This window comes from Gracilinanus agilis, chromosome 2, assembly GCF_016433145.1.
Source record: "Gracilinanus agilis isolate LMUSP501 chromosome 2, AgileGrace, whole genome shotgun sequence".
NCBI lineage: Eukaryota > Metazoa > Chordata > Mammalia > Didelphimorphia > Didelphidae > Gracilinanus > Gracilinanus agilis.
The window spans coordinates 570,520,612-570,538,336 of NC_058131.1; the positions used below are offsets into that span (position 1 = coordinate 570,520,612).

The window sequence follows — 17,725 nt, forward strand, 5'->3', positions numbered from 1 at the left end:
ATTAATGAATTTTAAAAAAAGTTATTTGGACAGAGCCAGTCTGGTGATTGGACTAGGGAATTCTGCTTCGGGTCCCAAAACATAAAAGACAAGAAGACTACTTTCTTATGCAACTTATAAAGTCATGAATAAACAATGATTAAGTGCCTGCTGTATGCAAGGCACTGTTTTAAGTGATGGGGACAAAACCAAAAACCATTCCTCTCGGGGAGATTATTATCCGGCACCATAACCAGGTAACTTTAATACAAGGTAGAATGACAAAGAAGGATTCCAGACAAGGAATGATTAATTGGGAGAAAAGGAGACCTTTGAAATAATCTAATTCCACTCTTTCCATTTCACAAGTGAGGATACTAAGGTTCAACAAGACTAACTTGCCCCAAATAAGACTGCTAATAAGAGCCTTGATTCCTGATCTAGGGCTTGTTCTTTTTCCTTAATCCCAAACACCTCTGAACCAAGATCAAGGGAATTTTTCCACTAAGTATACTTTCTTCAAATATTACAAGACATCTGCACTTTCATGATTGGGAGTAGCCTCTTAGCCCACATGGACCACAATCCCTTGATAACTTAATAGAACAGTTTTCATGGCCAGAAAATTTCTCTACTAGGAACAAGTGGGGAATCTCACTAATGAGGTGCCTAAACTTCTAGTGACAAGCATCTTCATGCTTAGCTAGGTCGGTCCTTTTCTAGCAAACAACTGGGTACTTTTAAGGTCCATACTCAAGCTTTTATAGCTTGACAAGTCCTGACAAAATATGGACCCCAATGGTGTAGCTGTTGAGAGTCCAAAGTCATTTCCATGCCACAATAAGGCTTCAGATTAAGATTTTAGTGCAAGGGTTCTGAATCTTGGATCTGGGAATTTCTTGCATTTTTTAAATGTTTTGATAATTCCTTTGTAATTCTATGTAATTTATTTTATATGCACATTAGAACCTTGTTCTGGGAAAGGGTTCATAGACCACTGAACTGCCAAAGGGAACTATGAGGAAATAAAGTTTAAGAACCCCTCTTCATAGGTCAGCTAGGTAGCACAGTGGATAAAGTGCCAGACTTAGAATTGGGAAGACCTGGGTGCAAATCTGGACACAGGTGCTTCCTGATTGTGTGACCCCAGGCAAGCCACTTAACCCCCACTGTTTAGCCTTTGCCACTCTTCTGTCTTAGAATTTATACTGAGACAGAGGTAAGGGTTAAAAAAAAAAATCTTGCTCCAGTGGAAGCCCATTTTTCAATTTAAAAATATTATCTGAAATACTTTCAAGAGATAACTTCCTTCAAGGAGCTGTGGCTTTAGGAAATATAGATCAATACTTGTGCCCTGTTCCAAACAAAAGCTGTGCAAATTCACAGAGCACAAAGAAAGCCATCTGTTCTAAAGGTAAGCGTATCACGATGGCACCTTCTATTCCCTCTGCTTTTCATCTAGAACTTCTGGCATCTTAATGAGGCTAACGTCTTTCCAGAAAAGGTGTCATTCTGAAGTTTGTAAAACCCCTTTTCACGGTTTGCTGACAGTGGCTCATATAAGGAGATTGCTAATTCTTTTCTTTCATTCTGTAAACCAAGTTTCAATTATTATTTTAAAAGAAATATCCCCCCAGCCCTTGCAGAAGGTTATTTGCATAAAGACAGAAACTGAAAACCAGAGTTAAGAACTTTAGAGTTCCTGAAAACGAGACTAGGGACTCGTCACCTCTGAGTCCCTCCTGTTATAGAGGAGGAAAGTAAAGTCCAGGGAGGTAGAGGGATTTGCCAAGAATAGAGTTCAGATCCCCTCCCTCTGAGGGCCAGAGCTCTTCCCATTAGGTTTTGCTCATGGATGTTTTACCCAACTAAAATGAACTGGCGACTCATCATCGTTCATGAGTAATGCTAAGCTATGCGGCCCACATGCCCCTCTGGGCAACCAAAGTTCAATTCTTCCTGAGAGAAAACACGTCCGTCCTCTGTGACTCAGGCCATCAGGGAGGCTCTTAACTCTTTTAGACCAGCAAGGGACCATTTGATCAACAAATATTATGATAGGGGCATAAGAGCACAGGTTTAGAGCTGAGAGGGACCTCAGAAACCCTCTCGGTCAAACGACCTCACTTTAGAGCCCAGGAAACTGGGACCAAGCGAGGGGAGGTCAGACAGTCGATAAACATTTATTAAGCAACTACCCAGACCATTTCAAAGGATTCGTGATGAAACATGCTATCTCCCTCCAGAGGGAGAGCCAAGGAACTCTTGAGTACAGATTGAAATTTTTTTCTCACTTCATTTTTCTTGCTCCCCTCCCGTTTTTGGCAATATGGCTAATATAGAAATGTTTATGCCTATTTATACTTGTGTATGTTTATGTTTATATATTTATGTTTATGCATGTGTATGTGTTCATGTTTATGTATGTATTTCTATTTATACATTTATGTTTATGTGTGTTTGTGTAGGTATATGTGTTAATGTTTATTTGTGTGTTTATATTTATATGTTTAGGCTTCTTTATATGTGTTTATGTATGTTTTTGCATGTGTTCATGATTATTTAAAGGTTCGCTTATTTATGTATGTGGTTATGCTTATTTATGCATACATGTGTATGTATATTTGTGTTTATATATATATGTGTGTTTGTGTTTATTTATATACATATTTTCAGTTAAAATAATGTGTGTGTGTGTGTGTGTGTGTGTGTGTGTGTGTGTGTGTAGCATCTACTATGTGCCAGGCATTATGTAATGTCCTTTATAAATATTACCTACCGTGATCCTTATAACAACCCTGGGAAGTTGGTGCTATTATTATCCCCATTTCCCAGATAAAGAAACTGAGCTAGTCTTCAGTAGATAGATGACTTTCTCAGAATCATACAGCTTAGTGTCGACACATCTAAGGCTGGATTTCTACTTAGGTTTTCTGAGTCCAGGCCCAGAGCCTCATACATGAGAGCACCGGGTGGCCTCTAATGGGCCTCAATGCCCTCTGAGGTTCCTTCTGGGTCCAGACCTCTGACTGCTCCCGAGCCTGTGTCTGCTGGCTTTCCCCGCAAGCTTGTAGCTGGGGTCTGTAACCGCATGTGCTATGACACACACGCTAGGCTTCTCTAAATGCTCGATTTACTAAGGGGACAATTCACCCTGAAAATACAGAAATGTCCATTTCCAGCCCACAGAGCTTTTGGTAAAAGGGAATCTACGTCTGCACATACGCGTAAGTGTGTTTGTGTACACACACACACACACACACACACACACACACACACACACAAAACAATGGTGTGATAGTAAACATTCAACAACTAGCTCATGGGAGAGGTGGGAAGGAAAGGATGGGCATGTACTTGTGACACGTGTTTAAGTTTAATCTAGATTATTAGCATTTTCTCCATCACTTTATTAAGTCTAGAAAAACAACAAAACCCGTTGAAGCCCTGATTTGTAGCATTTGCCCATTTCTGAAGTATAAATGCTCACTCTGAAAATGGAACAATTAATTGGTTCATAAACACTGGTTATGGGGGCAGTTAGATGGAGAGCCAGCCCTGGAGACAGGAGGTCCTGGGTTCAAACTTGATCTCAGATACTTCCTAGCCATGTGACCTTGGGCAAGTCACTGAACCCCATTGCCTAGCCCTTACTGCTCTTCTGCCTTGGAACAATACCCAGTATTGATTCTAAGAGGGCAGGTAAGGGTTAAAAAAAACTGCAATGAGCAAGCTCTAGCACACCCTTAGAAACATGTGTGTATATATACGTGTAGGGCACATATTCCAAACACTTCTCAGCATTGAGGCTCCCTTCATCTCAAAGAGCGAGTTTCTCTTTGGCCATGCCCTCAAAGCAGTTACTGGAACATAAAGTCCTTTGCTGACCCTGAACCTGAGGCAGTCAAGAAAGTAACTAGTGACCCTTGGGGAGCACCCTGGCAGAGTGTGTTTATCCCGAGGGAACATATCTCCAGGCCTTTGGAGACAATTTGGATAAAGCATGCACTTTCCTAGAATCCATGCCAGAGCTGGGTAAAAAAATGACCCTCTCATAGAACAAATTCAAAACTCAAAAGCTGCCACCCCAAGGGCTTGACATTTTTTTCTTTCTTAAAAAATTCTTACTTTCTGTGTTAGAATCAACACTAAGTGTCAGTTCCAAGGCAGAAGAATGGTAAGGGCTAGGCAATGGGGGTTAAGTGACTTGCCCAGGGTCACACAGCTAGAAGTGTCTGAGGTCAAATTTGAACCCAAGACCTCCTGTCCCTGGTCCTGCTCTCTAGTCCCTGTGCCACATGGCTGCCCCTTGGCACTTCTTCATTTTTCAACACCTGTAACATTTAAGTTCAATTGCTCAAGGGACAGAAATAAGCCTCCAACAAATATCTGTACATGTGTACTTAAACACACACACATGAACTCTACAGAACATGTGCTGCTAACGACAATACCTCAGTCCAGACCTAGTATCGAATCCAGCATTTTGCCTCATGAATTGTTCACTCCCTAGTTTTCCTTCAGAGACAAAGTTTTCTTTTTTTCTATGATAAAGATTTAAAAAAAAAAACAATTACATCTAATAAATTTCCACTAAGTTCTCCAAAGTTATATGATCCAGGGGGCAGCTGGGTAGCTCAGTGGAGTGAGAGTCAGGCCTAGAGACAGGAGGTCCTAGGTTCAAACCCGGCCTCAGCCACTTCCCAGCTGTGTTACCCTGGGCAAGTCACTTGACCCCCATTGCCCACCCTTACCAATCTTCCATCTATAAGACAATACACCGAAGTACAAGGGTTTAAAACAAAAACAAAAACAAAAAAAACAGTTATATGATCCAAATTGCCTCCCTTCCTCCATTCCCTTCCCCCTCCTAGTACTGGCAGGTAATTCACTCTGGGTTATGTATGTATTATTGTGCAAAACCTATTTCCATATTGCTCATTTTTGTAAGAGAATAATTAAACAAAACCAAAACTCCCAAATAAACTAAAATGAAAAATCATATGCTTTGGTGTGCATTCCCACTTGCACTGGTTTTCCCTCTGGAGGTGGACAGCATTCCTTGGCCTAGATTATTTTATTGCCAAGAGTGTCTATCACAGATCCCCAGTTCTCCCAGAATTCCCCAACTTGCAAGATATTTGGGTTACTCTGCAATTTGTCACTCCTGAACTTAGTGCATTACTCTTTGTTTTTTCTGGTCAAGTCCAAAACAATGCTTAAGTGACTTGGGTTTGGATTTAGGGACTCATTACTCACTTTGCAGCCTTCTGGGATATATTCCCCAAGATGGCAGGTAATATGATATAGGCAGTATATGTGCTATTATCCTTCCCTTTTACACATGCACACACACACACACACCACCACCACCACCACCACCACTCCAAACCTCTAAAATGTGATTCTACATCCCCCAGCCCTACTTGAGTAAGTAAAATAATTTGAATATCATATAACATTCCTTTGATAAGTCATTCTCAAGACTGACCATCATCTGAGCATTGAACCAAAATTCTCAAGATCTGGATTCTAGTTCTATCACCACAAATTACTAACAGTGTGACATTGGGCAAACGACTTAAACCTACTTGAGTCTGAGTTGTTTGTTTTTTACCTTTTACTTTCTGTCGTAGAATGGATACTAGAGCTAGGCAAATGGGGTGAAGTGACTGGCCCAGGGTCACACAGTTAGGAAGTGTTTGAGGTCTTATTTGAACCCAGGACCTCCTCTTCTCTATCCATGGAATCACTTAGCTGCCCCTGAGATTGCATTTTTTTTCATTTTTTCAAGCCTAGCTATTCTTGACCAGTCACCTGGCCCAGTCTGAACTACGTCCTTGAATATTGAAAGAACTATAAGAACTCAGCCACTGTCAATTATAGTTGAAAGATCATAGAGATCATACAAGAGCCTGCAGTTTTTTAAGCGCAGGTCATGCCAGATTAACTTTATTTGCTTTTGACAGGTCTATTAAATTGGTGGATCATGAAAAGGCTGAGGATATCATTTCCGTAGGTTTTTAGCAAAGCACCTTAGAGTGTATCTTATGCCATTCTTACAGAAAAGATGAGACCATATGTGGGCTACACCAAAGAGGGACTGGAAAATGGTTGGATGCCTAAGAATAGTCTAAAAAAGATCTTGACAGGCTAGAACACTGGTTTGAATCTAATAATATATTTAATAGAGATCAATGAAAAGTAATATACTTGAATCAAAAAACTGACAAATTGGGAAGGCATGGTTAGAAGGAAGAATTTTAGTGGAATACAAACCCAGTGAGAGGGAAGCTAGGTGATGCGATGAATAGAGAGAGCACTAGGTCTGGAGTCAGAAAGTCAGGAAGACCTGAGTTCAAATCTAGCCTCCAGCGTGTACTAGCTATATGACTCAAGAGCAAGCCACTTAACCCCATTTGCCTCAGTTTCTTCATCTATAAAATGAGGTGGAGAAGGAAATGGCAAACCACTCCAGTATCTTTGCCAAGAAAATCCAAATGAGGTCACAAAGAGCAGACACAACTGAACAACAATAAATTCAATGAGTCATCAGTGTGATTTGCTAACCAACCAGCTGATCAATCAATCAGTCATTCAAAAAAAGGCTAATGCAGTCTTGGGCTGCATAAAGAGAGGCATTGCTTACAGAAACATGATGATAGTTCTGTTGTAGACAGATGGATGGATGGATGGATGGATGGATAGACAGATGGATGGACAGATGAGTGAGTGAGAGAGAGAGACGGATGGATAGATGGATAGAAGATAGAAACAAAGTAAGCATTTATTAAGCACATGCCTGCCATATGTCAGGCACTGTGCTGACCACTGGAGATAAAAAACAAACAAACCCCAAAACCCAAGAAAACAAGATGGTCCCTTGTCTTGAGGTGCTTATTTCTAGTAGGGAAAGATGAAACATAAAGGGAATCTGGAAAGGGAGAAATGGGGGAGGGAAGACAGGTACATGAGCAGGGATCAAGTAGTGAATTAGGAGGCAGAGCAGCCCAGTGTGGTGTTAGAGCACCAGAGGACTGCTAAACTCTGCCTTGTCAGATCATATCTGGAACACCACTTTCATTTTGGAAACCCAGTTTAGGAGGGATGTTGATAAGTTAAAAAATATCTAGAGCAAGGCAACCAGAGTGGTAATGCCCTCTACTTTTAATTCATGTCATATAAGAATTTGTAAAAGAAACTGAAGGAGGGGGCAATTAGGTGGCTAAGTAGAGAGAGAGCCTGGAGATGAGAAGTCCTGGATTCAAATTTGACCTCAGACATTTCCTAGCTATGTGACCCTGGGTAAGTCATTTAACCATCATTGCTTATCCCTTATTGCTCTTCTGCCTTGGAACCAATACTTAGCATTGATTATAAGACAGAAGGTAAGGGTTTTTAAGAAAGAGAAACAGAGAGAGAGGGAAAGAGGGAGGGAGGGAAGGAGGAAGGAAGGCAGGCAGGAAGGAACAAATTGGAGTATTGGAGTTGTTTAGCCTAAAGAACAAAAAACTTAGGAAGATGGGGAGGGAGAGAAGAACTCAAAGAAAGGCTGTTATACAGAAGAGGGATTAGGCATGTCCTTTCTGGTCCTGGAAGTAAAATTTAAAAAGCCTGAGTAGATGTCCCAAAGAAGAAAATGTAGGCTCACCATCAAGAAAAACCCAACTGACCAAGAAGCTTTGTTGGGAGAACCAAGGGAGCTATAACATCAAAGTGCTTTCAGAAACATAAGAAGCAAGACAACATACCCAGAATGGTCAGTGTAAAAACAGAGAAGGTGCTAATGTTAGTAGTAGTCATGGGTAGGAGATCCGTGGTATCCACACCCTTCTGCATTGGTCTAGGAGCTACTGCCACAAGGAAGTCTGAAAACAATTTTGGGAAATACATGGCAGCAACTTAAGGTCCAATGCCAATAACTACATTAGTTTAGCAGGAATTACCTGATGGCTGGGCCTAGAACCTTTGCTGTCTCAAAAACTACTTGTTTTCTCTTGATTCTCTGTGATTTTCTTCTCCTAAAGCCCATATATGGGGGATAGGGGGATTTTTTTATTTTGATTTTTTTATTCTTCAGTAATGTTTTGTTTTTCCCAAATTTTTAGCATTTGTTTTCTAATATCTTGAGTTCCAAATTCTCTCCCTCCCTACTCTATCTCCTCCCTGAGGTGGTAAGCAATTTGATATAAGTTATACATGTGCTATTATGCAAAACATATTTCTGTATATGTCATGTAGAAAAAATACACACCAAAAAAATGAAGAAATAAAGTGAAAGATAGTATGTTTTTGTTTGTATTCAGTCTCCATCAGTTCTTTCCCTGGTGATGGATAGCACTTTTCATCCTAAGTCCTTCAAAGTTACCTTAGAAGTTATTGTATTGCTGAGTCTTTCATAGTTGATCACAGTTCAATATAGCTGTTACTATGTACAATGTTCTCCTGGTTCTGCTTACTTTACTTTGTATCAGTTCATGTAAATCTTTCCAGGTTCTTCTGAAATCTTGTTGCTCATCATTTGTTATAACACAATATAGTATTCCATTACAATCATATAGCACAACTTATTCAGCCATGGGGGGGGGGAGAGGGGGTGTCAGGTGGTAGGGAATCTTGTTAAAGTTTTTAGTTAAATGGATTTTCAGTTCATTTTGGTTTTATTATATATTTCATTGATCTAAAACGGGAAGCACATACAGGGATGAAGTTTTCTTCAGAAACAGTAGCCATACTACAGGATAATATGCTTTAGAGCCTAAAGGAAATTTAGAGGTCATCTGGTCCGTTGCTCTCTTTTACTCATGAGGAAACTAAGGCCTCAGGAGATGAATTGATAAACTCAAGGTCTTTCATTGATAGAATCGTTGGTTTATATCTTGAAAGGATCCTGGAAGACATCTGGTTCAGCTTCATTTTAAAGATGGGGAAACAGACCTGAGGAAGTTAAAATGACTTACTCAAGGTCATATATGTAGCAAGCATCAGATGTGAAATTCAATTCTGGGTTCTCCAGCTCTAGAGTCAATAGTTTTATCATCACATCATTTCAATGGTACAGTGCAAAAAGCACTATACTTGGAGTTGGAGGGTTGATTTCAAATCTAGTCTTTGCTCCTTCCTACTTGTGTAACCTGGGCAGGTTACTTTGCCTTAGTGGGTCTCAATTTACTCATCCATAAAATGAAAGGATTTGACTAGAAGACAATGCAAGTTCATTCCAATTCAAAATCTTGTGACCCTAAGTCACAGATCTAGGATTCAAGCCCAGGTCTATGAGTACTAAAAACCTACAGAACATTATTTTGGTCCATTTGGCCCTTGAGAACTGTGTTCTAAACAAGTCTGTTAAGTGTTTTAAGCAAATTCTCCAATGCTTTAGTTTGGGCTCAGTCCACAAGAAACTGAAAATAGGATTCTGTAGAAGTTTAATACTGGTATTTAATTATATCTGCTGGAAACAACTCAACTTTCACCATAGCCTCCTACTAACCTATAAAAACACAAAAACATAACACTCTAAACCAGAGTACTATCCAACTGGAAGTAAAATACACAGAAAATTGAAAAAAAACTAGAGAACAAGTTTGAGATCACAACTATAGCCCACAAAGTCTGTCTCTAATACGCTGACCTCTTATCTGATGCAGAGACTTGGGGTTTAACTAATCCCACCAACTGCTCACATTCCTAGCTACCTGCTGGCCCAAGTCCATATGAATTGCACCTAGGTAGCTGCTGGGAGGGAGAAAAGGGAAAGAAAGGCAGCTGCCCCCTGAGGTTGTCTCAGCATATGCGACAGACACATATGCCTTTTTGGCCAGTTCTCTGTATTGCCAGCCAAAGAGGGTCATGCCGTCTCCCCCTCACCATGGGCTAACCCTGGTCTCTCAACACACTCATCTCAGATGAACTCAGAGTCTTCTCCCCTTCCAAGAAGGTGGAAGCAAGCAGCTCAAGCCTTCAAAAAGGTAACATGAAAAGAAAGATTCCACCTTGTTTGAAATCATCTACACACACACACACACACAGAACACTCAAGGGCTTTTCTAACATAAAGGCTATGAGCAAGTTGAGACAGCTAGATGGGTCAGTGGATAGAGAGCTGAGCCCAGAGTTAAGAAGACGAATCAAAATCCAACTTCAGCCACTTTCTAGCTCTGAACCTTGAGGAAATCACTTGCCCTGTTGGCCTCAGTTTCCTCATCTGCAAAATGAGCTGGAGAACTGGCAAACTGGCAAAATGGCAAATCACTCTAGGATCTCTGCAAGAAAACCCCAAATGGGGTCATGAAAAGTCAGACACTAAACAAATGAATGACTGAATACCAACAACAACAAAAAATGAGCAATGCTGAATCAGAGATCACTGAAGCATGGATCTGAAAGGGGCCTTAGGAATTATTTAGGCCAAACCCTGAAAACTACAGGTGAGAAACCTTGAGGTCTGGAAAGGGGAAATAGCTTTGCCCAAGGTCATGTAGCTAGTTTGCTACAGTAGTAGCAGAGGTAATAGTAATACTAGTAGTGGTTGTAGTAGTAGTAGTAGTGGTGGTGGTGGTGGTGGTAGTAATAATGGCAGGAGTAATGGTAGAAGTGATAGTAGTAGTAGTCATCATCGTAGTTGTGATAGTAATGGCAGTAGTGGTAATGCTGGTGGTAGTAGTTGTAATAGTAGGATTAATAGTGGTAGTAATGGTGGTGGTGGTGGTGGTGGTAATGATGATGATGGCAACATTTCTACAGCACTTAAAGGTAAGAAAGACTTTCCTCGTAACAATCCTTTGAGTGTATATTCCAAATATTCTCTTCCTTTTATAGGGGAGAAAAATAAGTATCACTTTCCTCAAGCACCTTCACACAGTTAATAACTAAGGGACTAAATCGGGGAGTTGAAGTGAGGTCTAGTAACACCAAATCCAATATTCTTTCTATTATACTATAGGATAGTAGCGAACTTGGGAGTCAGGAAGACCTGAATTCAAATCTTGCTTCACACATTTACTCAAGTGGGGCCCTGGGCAAGTCTCTTAGCCTCTCTGTAAAACCTCCTCCTTCTTCATCTGTAAAGTGAAGAGTTTGGGCTCACTGGCCTTCCAGGTCCCTCGTGCCTCCGGGTCTGAGCTTCTAGGACGCTTTGGGCCTGGGGGTCTCTGTTTTGAAACCCAGTTCCACTGCCTGGCACAAGCCCAGACAAGATCTGTCCTCTATCTTGCCCTCAGGTTCCTCATCTATAAAAGAAGTTGGACTTGAGCGGTGTGGTATGGTGGAAAGAGAACTGGATTGGAAGCCATTTAGATAGACTCCCCAACCTGCCAGGCATCTGGGCTACCTGTATAAAAAATGCTACTTTCTTTCTTGGGTAAAAACAAAAACAAAAACAAAAGGCCATGGGGGCCCCAGGGCTGGAGTGCAAAGCTCTGACTAGCCTTGAGCTCCAAGATTTATGGGATTTCTCTACTTTCCCCATAGAGGGCCTCCCTTCCTATGCCTAACCCCCTCCACCCCCAATAAAAGAATTAATAAAATTCTCTGGCCACTAGTTTCAGGGGAGGGTGGAAGGACACTTTTATTGTGGCAATCCCAATACCACTGAGCCAAGTGGCCTTTTGGGCACTTAAAAATGTTTTTCTAATACTGCCAAGCAGTCAGGGGACAGAGTGAATCAGTGTGTAAAGCTAAAGGGAGAGCACATGGACGAGAGGGTCCAGTTCCACCACATTAATGGAAGAAGTGAACACATCACCCAGCCTCTTAGAGGCTCCTCCAATTCAGTGACTTCCTTCTACCGTGAACATTGGCTCCTTCTCGTTCCATCCTACAATTCTCCCGCAGTGGGGATGCCCTTCCATCTCTTCTGTAACCATCTCTTGGGGACGGGTATTGTCTCAGGGCTGAAGCCTGCAGGGATGTCCTCATTCGTCTGGGGCAAATGCTTTTTGGCTGAGGCTTTTGTGGCATGACCTAAAGGGTTCCACTTCACCCATCAGAAGTCGTAGGAAAAGCAGTCATGAAGTTTAGCTGGGGCAAAAATGGTCCTATTTCCTACCACGGATTCAGATTTAATTCATCCCAAAGGCTGTGGCCCACAGAAGACACCTTACAGTTTTGTTGTTCAGAACAGGCTTTTGGAGAACTGGTGAGTTGCTCTACAACACTGCACAAGGGCAGAGAAAGTTCTTTCTTTCCAGGTCAATATTATAGACTATGAGAAGGAATCAATGTGTAATTTCAGCCATAAAGTTCTCCCCAACCCTCAAAAAGTTTGAACAGAAAAAGTTGTCACTTTGAAGGGTAAAAACAGAGTGCTATGGAGAGGAAGAACATCTTATAGTTATTTTTTTAACCCTTACTTTCTGTCTTAATAAAAACTCTAAGACAGAAGGGCAAGAGCTAAGCAATGGGGGTTAGGGCACTTGCCCAGGGTCACACATCTAAGAAGTGTCTGAGGCCAGATTGGAACTCAGGTCCTTCCAACAAGAGGCCTGGTGCACTATCCACTGTGCTACCCACCTATCCTGAAAGCACTAGCATTAGACTTCTTGTAGGTAGCAGGACTTTAGCTGAGAAGTGAAGGAAGCCAAGGAAGCTCAGGGGTGGAGAGGAGGAAGGAGAGAGCTCCAAGTCCAAAGGACAGCCAGTGAAAATGGGCCAGTCCAGAGGCGGAGTGTCTAGTCTGAAGACAAGGAGGCCAGTGTCCCTGGATCACACAGCCCATGGGAAGAAGACAAGCAAGGCTGGAAGAGGTCAGGTTATAAAAGGCTTTGAACATCAAACAGAAGCTTTTATATTTAATCCTGGAGGGAATTAGGGAGCTGCTGGAACTAACTGAATAGGAGAGGAAATGGTCAGATCTGGGCTTTAGAAAGACTAATCTGGACAGCTGAATGGAGCATGGACAAGAGTGGAGGGAAACTTAAAACAGGAAGATCAACCAGAGGATCTGGGATTTTACGGATAGATGGGAAATTCCCAAGCTGAAATTCCTTTCACTAATGCAGCTCAGCCATATGAATCACCTGGTAGGGAAAGAGTGCACTGAGAGATTAAATAACTTGGCCATAGTCTCACTGTGAGTATGTAAATGAAACAGGACTTGAACCCAGGTCTTCCTGACTCCAAGGTCAGCTCTCTAGCTCCTAATAACTTATTTAGGACTTGGAGGTGTACAAAACACTTTATATACATTATTTCATTTGATTCTCACAACCACTTTGTAAAGAAAAAGATATTACTATCCCCATTTTACAGATGACAAAACTGAGGTTCAGAGATATTAATTTTTTAACTCTTACCTTCCATCTTAGAACCAATACTGTGCATTAGTTCCAAGACAGAAGAGTGGTAAGGGATAGGCAATGGGGATTGAGTGACTTGCCCAGGGCCACACAGCTAGAAAGTGTCTGAGGCCAGATTTGAACCCAGAACCTCCCGTCTATAGGCTGACTCTCGATACACTGAGCTACCCAGCTGCTCCCCAGAGATATTAATTTGCCTAGAGCGCACAGAGCTAGTTAGTGGGGGAGGAACTAAACCCAAGTCTCCCTAATTCCATATCCAGTGCCCTCACCATACCACACCGTGCTGCCTCTTGATATACATAGGATTTAGGGGCAGTTAAATAACATAATAGATAGAGCACCAGGCTTGGAGTAGAGAGGACTTGGGCTCAAATGTGGCTTCAGATACTTACTAACTGTGTGGCCCTGGGCAAGTCACTTAACCCTCATTGGGTTAGCCCGTGCCACTCTTCTAACTCACAATTGATACTAAGATGGAAGGAAAGGGTTAAAATAAAAGAGCTATCTATGGGATTTAAATTCAGAGCTATTTTCCCCCCTAATGAATACTCCTCCCCTCCCCTGCCCCCAAACAAAAAAGTTCTCTTACTCACCTAAAGAGAAATCTGGCAGAACCTGAAAAAATCATCTTCCTCACAACCATGATTTCACACAGTTTATCTGGTGAAGAACGTCAATATTTGTTCACTTCCCAATGTAAACATGTTTTATTACCAGCCTCTTAGTCATTCTGGTTTTTTGCTTTCTTCAACAAAGCAGAGATGCTCCCTCTGGCCCTGAGCTGGCCCACTTGCCCTCCTTTTCCCAGGGTACGTTCCCAGCCTCTTGCCTCCCTGACCCTAATCAGGTTTTAATGAATCGGTAACGGGTGAATCACTTCCTGTGGACAGTTGCACGTTTGGGAAGTAGGCTTCTTTCTTTCTTTTTTCATACTCAAGAGTCTCACGGTGTTTCTGGGTTAGATAAATGGAACGGGGAAATGATGAGAAAGAGCAATCTCTTTCTATCAAAACAAACCTTGAAGTTTCCACAAAAGAATTAATAGAATATCATATTCCTATGAAGGAGTTGGGGAGAAGGAGAAAAGAAGAGAGAGAAGAAAGAGATGAACAGGCGGCTGAGGAGTTTGTACATGAATCGTACTGCTCAGACTTTCTTAATTATGAGTTACTTGCTGTAGCAGAGAAACCATTTCAGAAACATTATTAATGTAAAAGCAAACAGGTCACCTCGGTGCCTGGAGAGCTGAGACGTAATATTTGAGAATAAGAGTTCACTAAAGTTAATATTTTACAGCCCCAGAAGCTGATGAATTCTAGTGAAAAGGAGAATTCTGAGTCGACACCCATAGAGGAAATAAAAGTTTAATTCCTATTGGATGACCCTCTCTCATCACAGAGTGTTCCTGCAGCCTTCAGTGATCAAGAATTCTTTAGTTTAAATACAACCAATACTGAAATCCCTTGGATTGGTATGGCAAGGTGGAGGGACAGGACTTGGGCTCTGGAAGAACTGGGTCAGAAGCCCTGCCTGGGACACACACCGGCTATGGGATCATGGGCAAACCACACAGCATCCCTTATAACATGGTGATTGTATCATCTATTGGACCTACTTCACTAGCTCGGTGTCAGGTTATTTATATAAAGTATCATTGCTGCTGTTATTCCATTAGAATGTAAATCGCTTGGGGGCCAGAACAGCTTTTAAATGTTTTTTTTTTTCCTTTTTTAAAAAAACCCTTACCTTCTGTCCTAGAATTGATACTAAGTATTGGTACCAAGGCAGAAGAGTGGTAAGGGCTGGGCAATGGGGATTAGGTGACTTGTCCAGGGTCACCCAGCTAGGAGGTGTCCAAGGCCACATTTTAACTCGGGTGGAATGGAAACCTAGATTTTGGCAAGGAGGTTGGCGGAGGGGAGGGAAAGATACCTGATGAGCACAAATAATTTCATTAGAGGTGAGGAGGATTGAAGCCCAGATAGTTGTATTACACATTGAACAAGTCATTTGATCTTTCTGGGCCTCCAATCCCATAGTGAGCTTTGAATATCTCAATGTCTATATCCATTGGTGTCAAACTCAGAACTGTATTATCTTTTTATTTATTTTGTTAAACATTCCAATAATATAACCTAGAACCAAAAACGCTAAGGAGTTTCGCTGGCTGTTGGAGTCAAGAATGATACCTCTCGTCCTAATCACTCATCTGTGACCTGGATTGCTGACTAACTTTTCATCCCAATTAGGTTTGAATTCTTGAAAGGCAAAGATGATTCTTGCCCACCTCTTTATACCCCCTCACAAGACCAGGACAGTACTTTGCACAGACAGGCTATTCAGTAACTATTTGTTCACTGGTTGCCTTAAATAGCCTTCTGGAAGGGACCTTAGTGGTAGAATAATTGTAAAGATAACTAAACATATGTATAGTGCTTTATAGTTCACAAAGTGCTTTCACATACATTGTCTGATGGTGGAAATAGCCTGGACTAGAAAATCAAGACACTAGGCTGCTGGAGCAACACGGTGTATCTCGTAGAGTGTTAGCCTTAGGGTCCTGGAACACCCAAGTTCAAGTCCTACCTTTGACATATACTAATCTGTTGAAAGTTAGAACCAGAGTCCAAAATTGTTCTCGTAGTCTGGAATAATGGGCAAAGCGTATGAATTCTTCAACTATTTGAAGGATTCAATTTATTCTGTATGACACAAGAAGGCAAAAAAAAAATTGCAATGGGAGGGGTTATAGAGAGACATATTTTTGTATTATATGAGGAAATTTTTCCTAATAATGAAAGTTGCCCTAAAGTTAAATGGAATGTTTTGAGAAGTTGTGAGAGTTTAATAATAAGAACTAGCATTTTTATAGCACTTTTTAAGTTTGAAATATTATTTCATGGGCAACTGGGTGGCTCAGTGGATAGAGTACCAGGCCTGGAGTCAAGAGGAGCTGGATCCAAATCTGGCCTCTGACCCTTCCTAGCTGTGTGACCCTGGCCAAGTCAATTAAACCCCATTGCCTAGCCCTTGCCCTTCTGTCTTAGAGTTGTGTTTAGGACAGAGAGTGGGAAGGAGGAAGGAAGGAAATATAGTTTCGGTTGATCCTCCTGACATCCATATGAGTTTCTCCATCACTTAGAAAGTGATAGTCTTCAAGTGTCTAAAAATGATCACTTGTTAGAGAGGCTAGAAAGGGAATAAGTATTTTTCAGGATAACCTCTGTAGCTCTTCCCCAACTCTGAGATTCAGTGAACTGTATTAAATCATGACCTGAAGGGGATCTCAGAGGTCTTTGAGTCTAATTCCCTCATTTTACAGATAAGAAAACTGAGGCCAGATAAGTCAAGTGATTTGCCCAGGGTCACCCAGCTATTAAGTATCTGAGATAGGAGTCAAATCCAGGTCTTCCTGATGCCAATCCCAGTGCTCTACCCATTCAACTACATAGCCTCACAGACAGGATAATTTGTTTCACAGAACAAGCCCCAGTCAGCAACATTTTATGGCAACAGGGGTGCTGGCCATGCCCCAGCCCCTCCCAATACCCACTCAGCAGACAACAAAGAAGTTGTATACAACAGAAGCCACAAAGTGTTTCCAGGACCTAAAGATTCCCTCCATGCCACACTTGGGAGACATTCTCCTTCTTTCCATCCCAGGAACGCCCTCAGCTTTCTGCTCCTCTGTCCAGTGATGAGAAAGCCGTATACTGGCTAAGCTCCAGACAATAACACCCCCATTGTATGTTGCAATGTAATAGTGCAGCTGGAACTGGAGTCAGGGGACTTAGATTCAAATGCCAGCTCTTCCTCCTTCCTTGCAGCCCGTGGGACCTTAGGAAAATCCTTTCATTTTTTTTCCTGGGTCTCAGTTTCCTCATCTGTAAAATCTGTAAAATTAACTCTGAGGTTCCTTCTAACTCTAAATTTCTGATTCAGGATGCAAGAGAAACACCAATTCATTTTTCTGCTTTTTGTAATTCTTTTTGTATCTCTAGGAGAAAACTTGATTCTAATCTCTTTGACCAGTCATCCCACATCCCAAGGCATGCCATAATCCTAGACCAGCCTTTCCCTCACCTCTCATAATTCTGTAAAAGAAGCCTTCTCACATACATGGTGAGGCTTGTCATCATTAGAACTTGTCACAGTAAGAAGGAACTTCAGGAGACATCTAAGACCATCATTTCACAGATGAAAAAACTGAGGCCCAGAGAAGTTGGGACTTGCTTTCTCCTCTGTAAAGCCTTCCCACATTATTGTGAGAGACAGAGAGACAGACAGAGACAGAGGGGAAAGGGAGGAGGAAGAAAGGCAAAAAAGAGAAGGCAGGGAGGGAGGGAAGGAGAAGGAGAGGAGAAGGAGAAGGGGGGAGAGAGAGAGAGAGAGAGAGAGAGAGAGAGAGAGAGAGAGAGAGAGAGAGAGAGAGAGAGAGAGAGAGA

At 41.7% G+C, this 17,725-nt stretch overlaps 1 protein-coding gene across 2 annotated transcripts in view; it reads right to left on the reverse strand.

Moving 5' to 3' along the window:
* SMAD3 (SMAD family member 3) overlaps positions 1 to 17,725 on the reverse strand; it is a 172,925-nt gene that overhangs the window by 39,634 nt on the left and 115,566 nt on the right. Inside the window, exons 4-5 of one of the 2 annotated variants that reach the window (XM_044665332.1) lie at positions 14,413 to 14,425; positions 12,538 to 12,568 (exon numbers count right to left, since the gene is read on the reverse strand). The exons of the other annotated variant lie outside the window; for it this stretch is intronic. Of the exons in view, the coding sequence (XP_044521267.1) occupies positions 12,538 to 12,568; positions 14,413 to 14,425 (44 nt within the window). The remainder of the gene's footprint in view (positions 1 to 12,537; positions 12,569 to 14,412; positions 14,426 to 17,725) is intronic. 2 annotated transcript variants of the gene reach the window in all.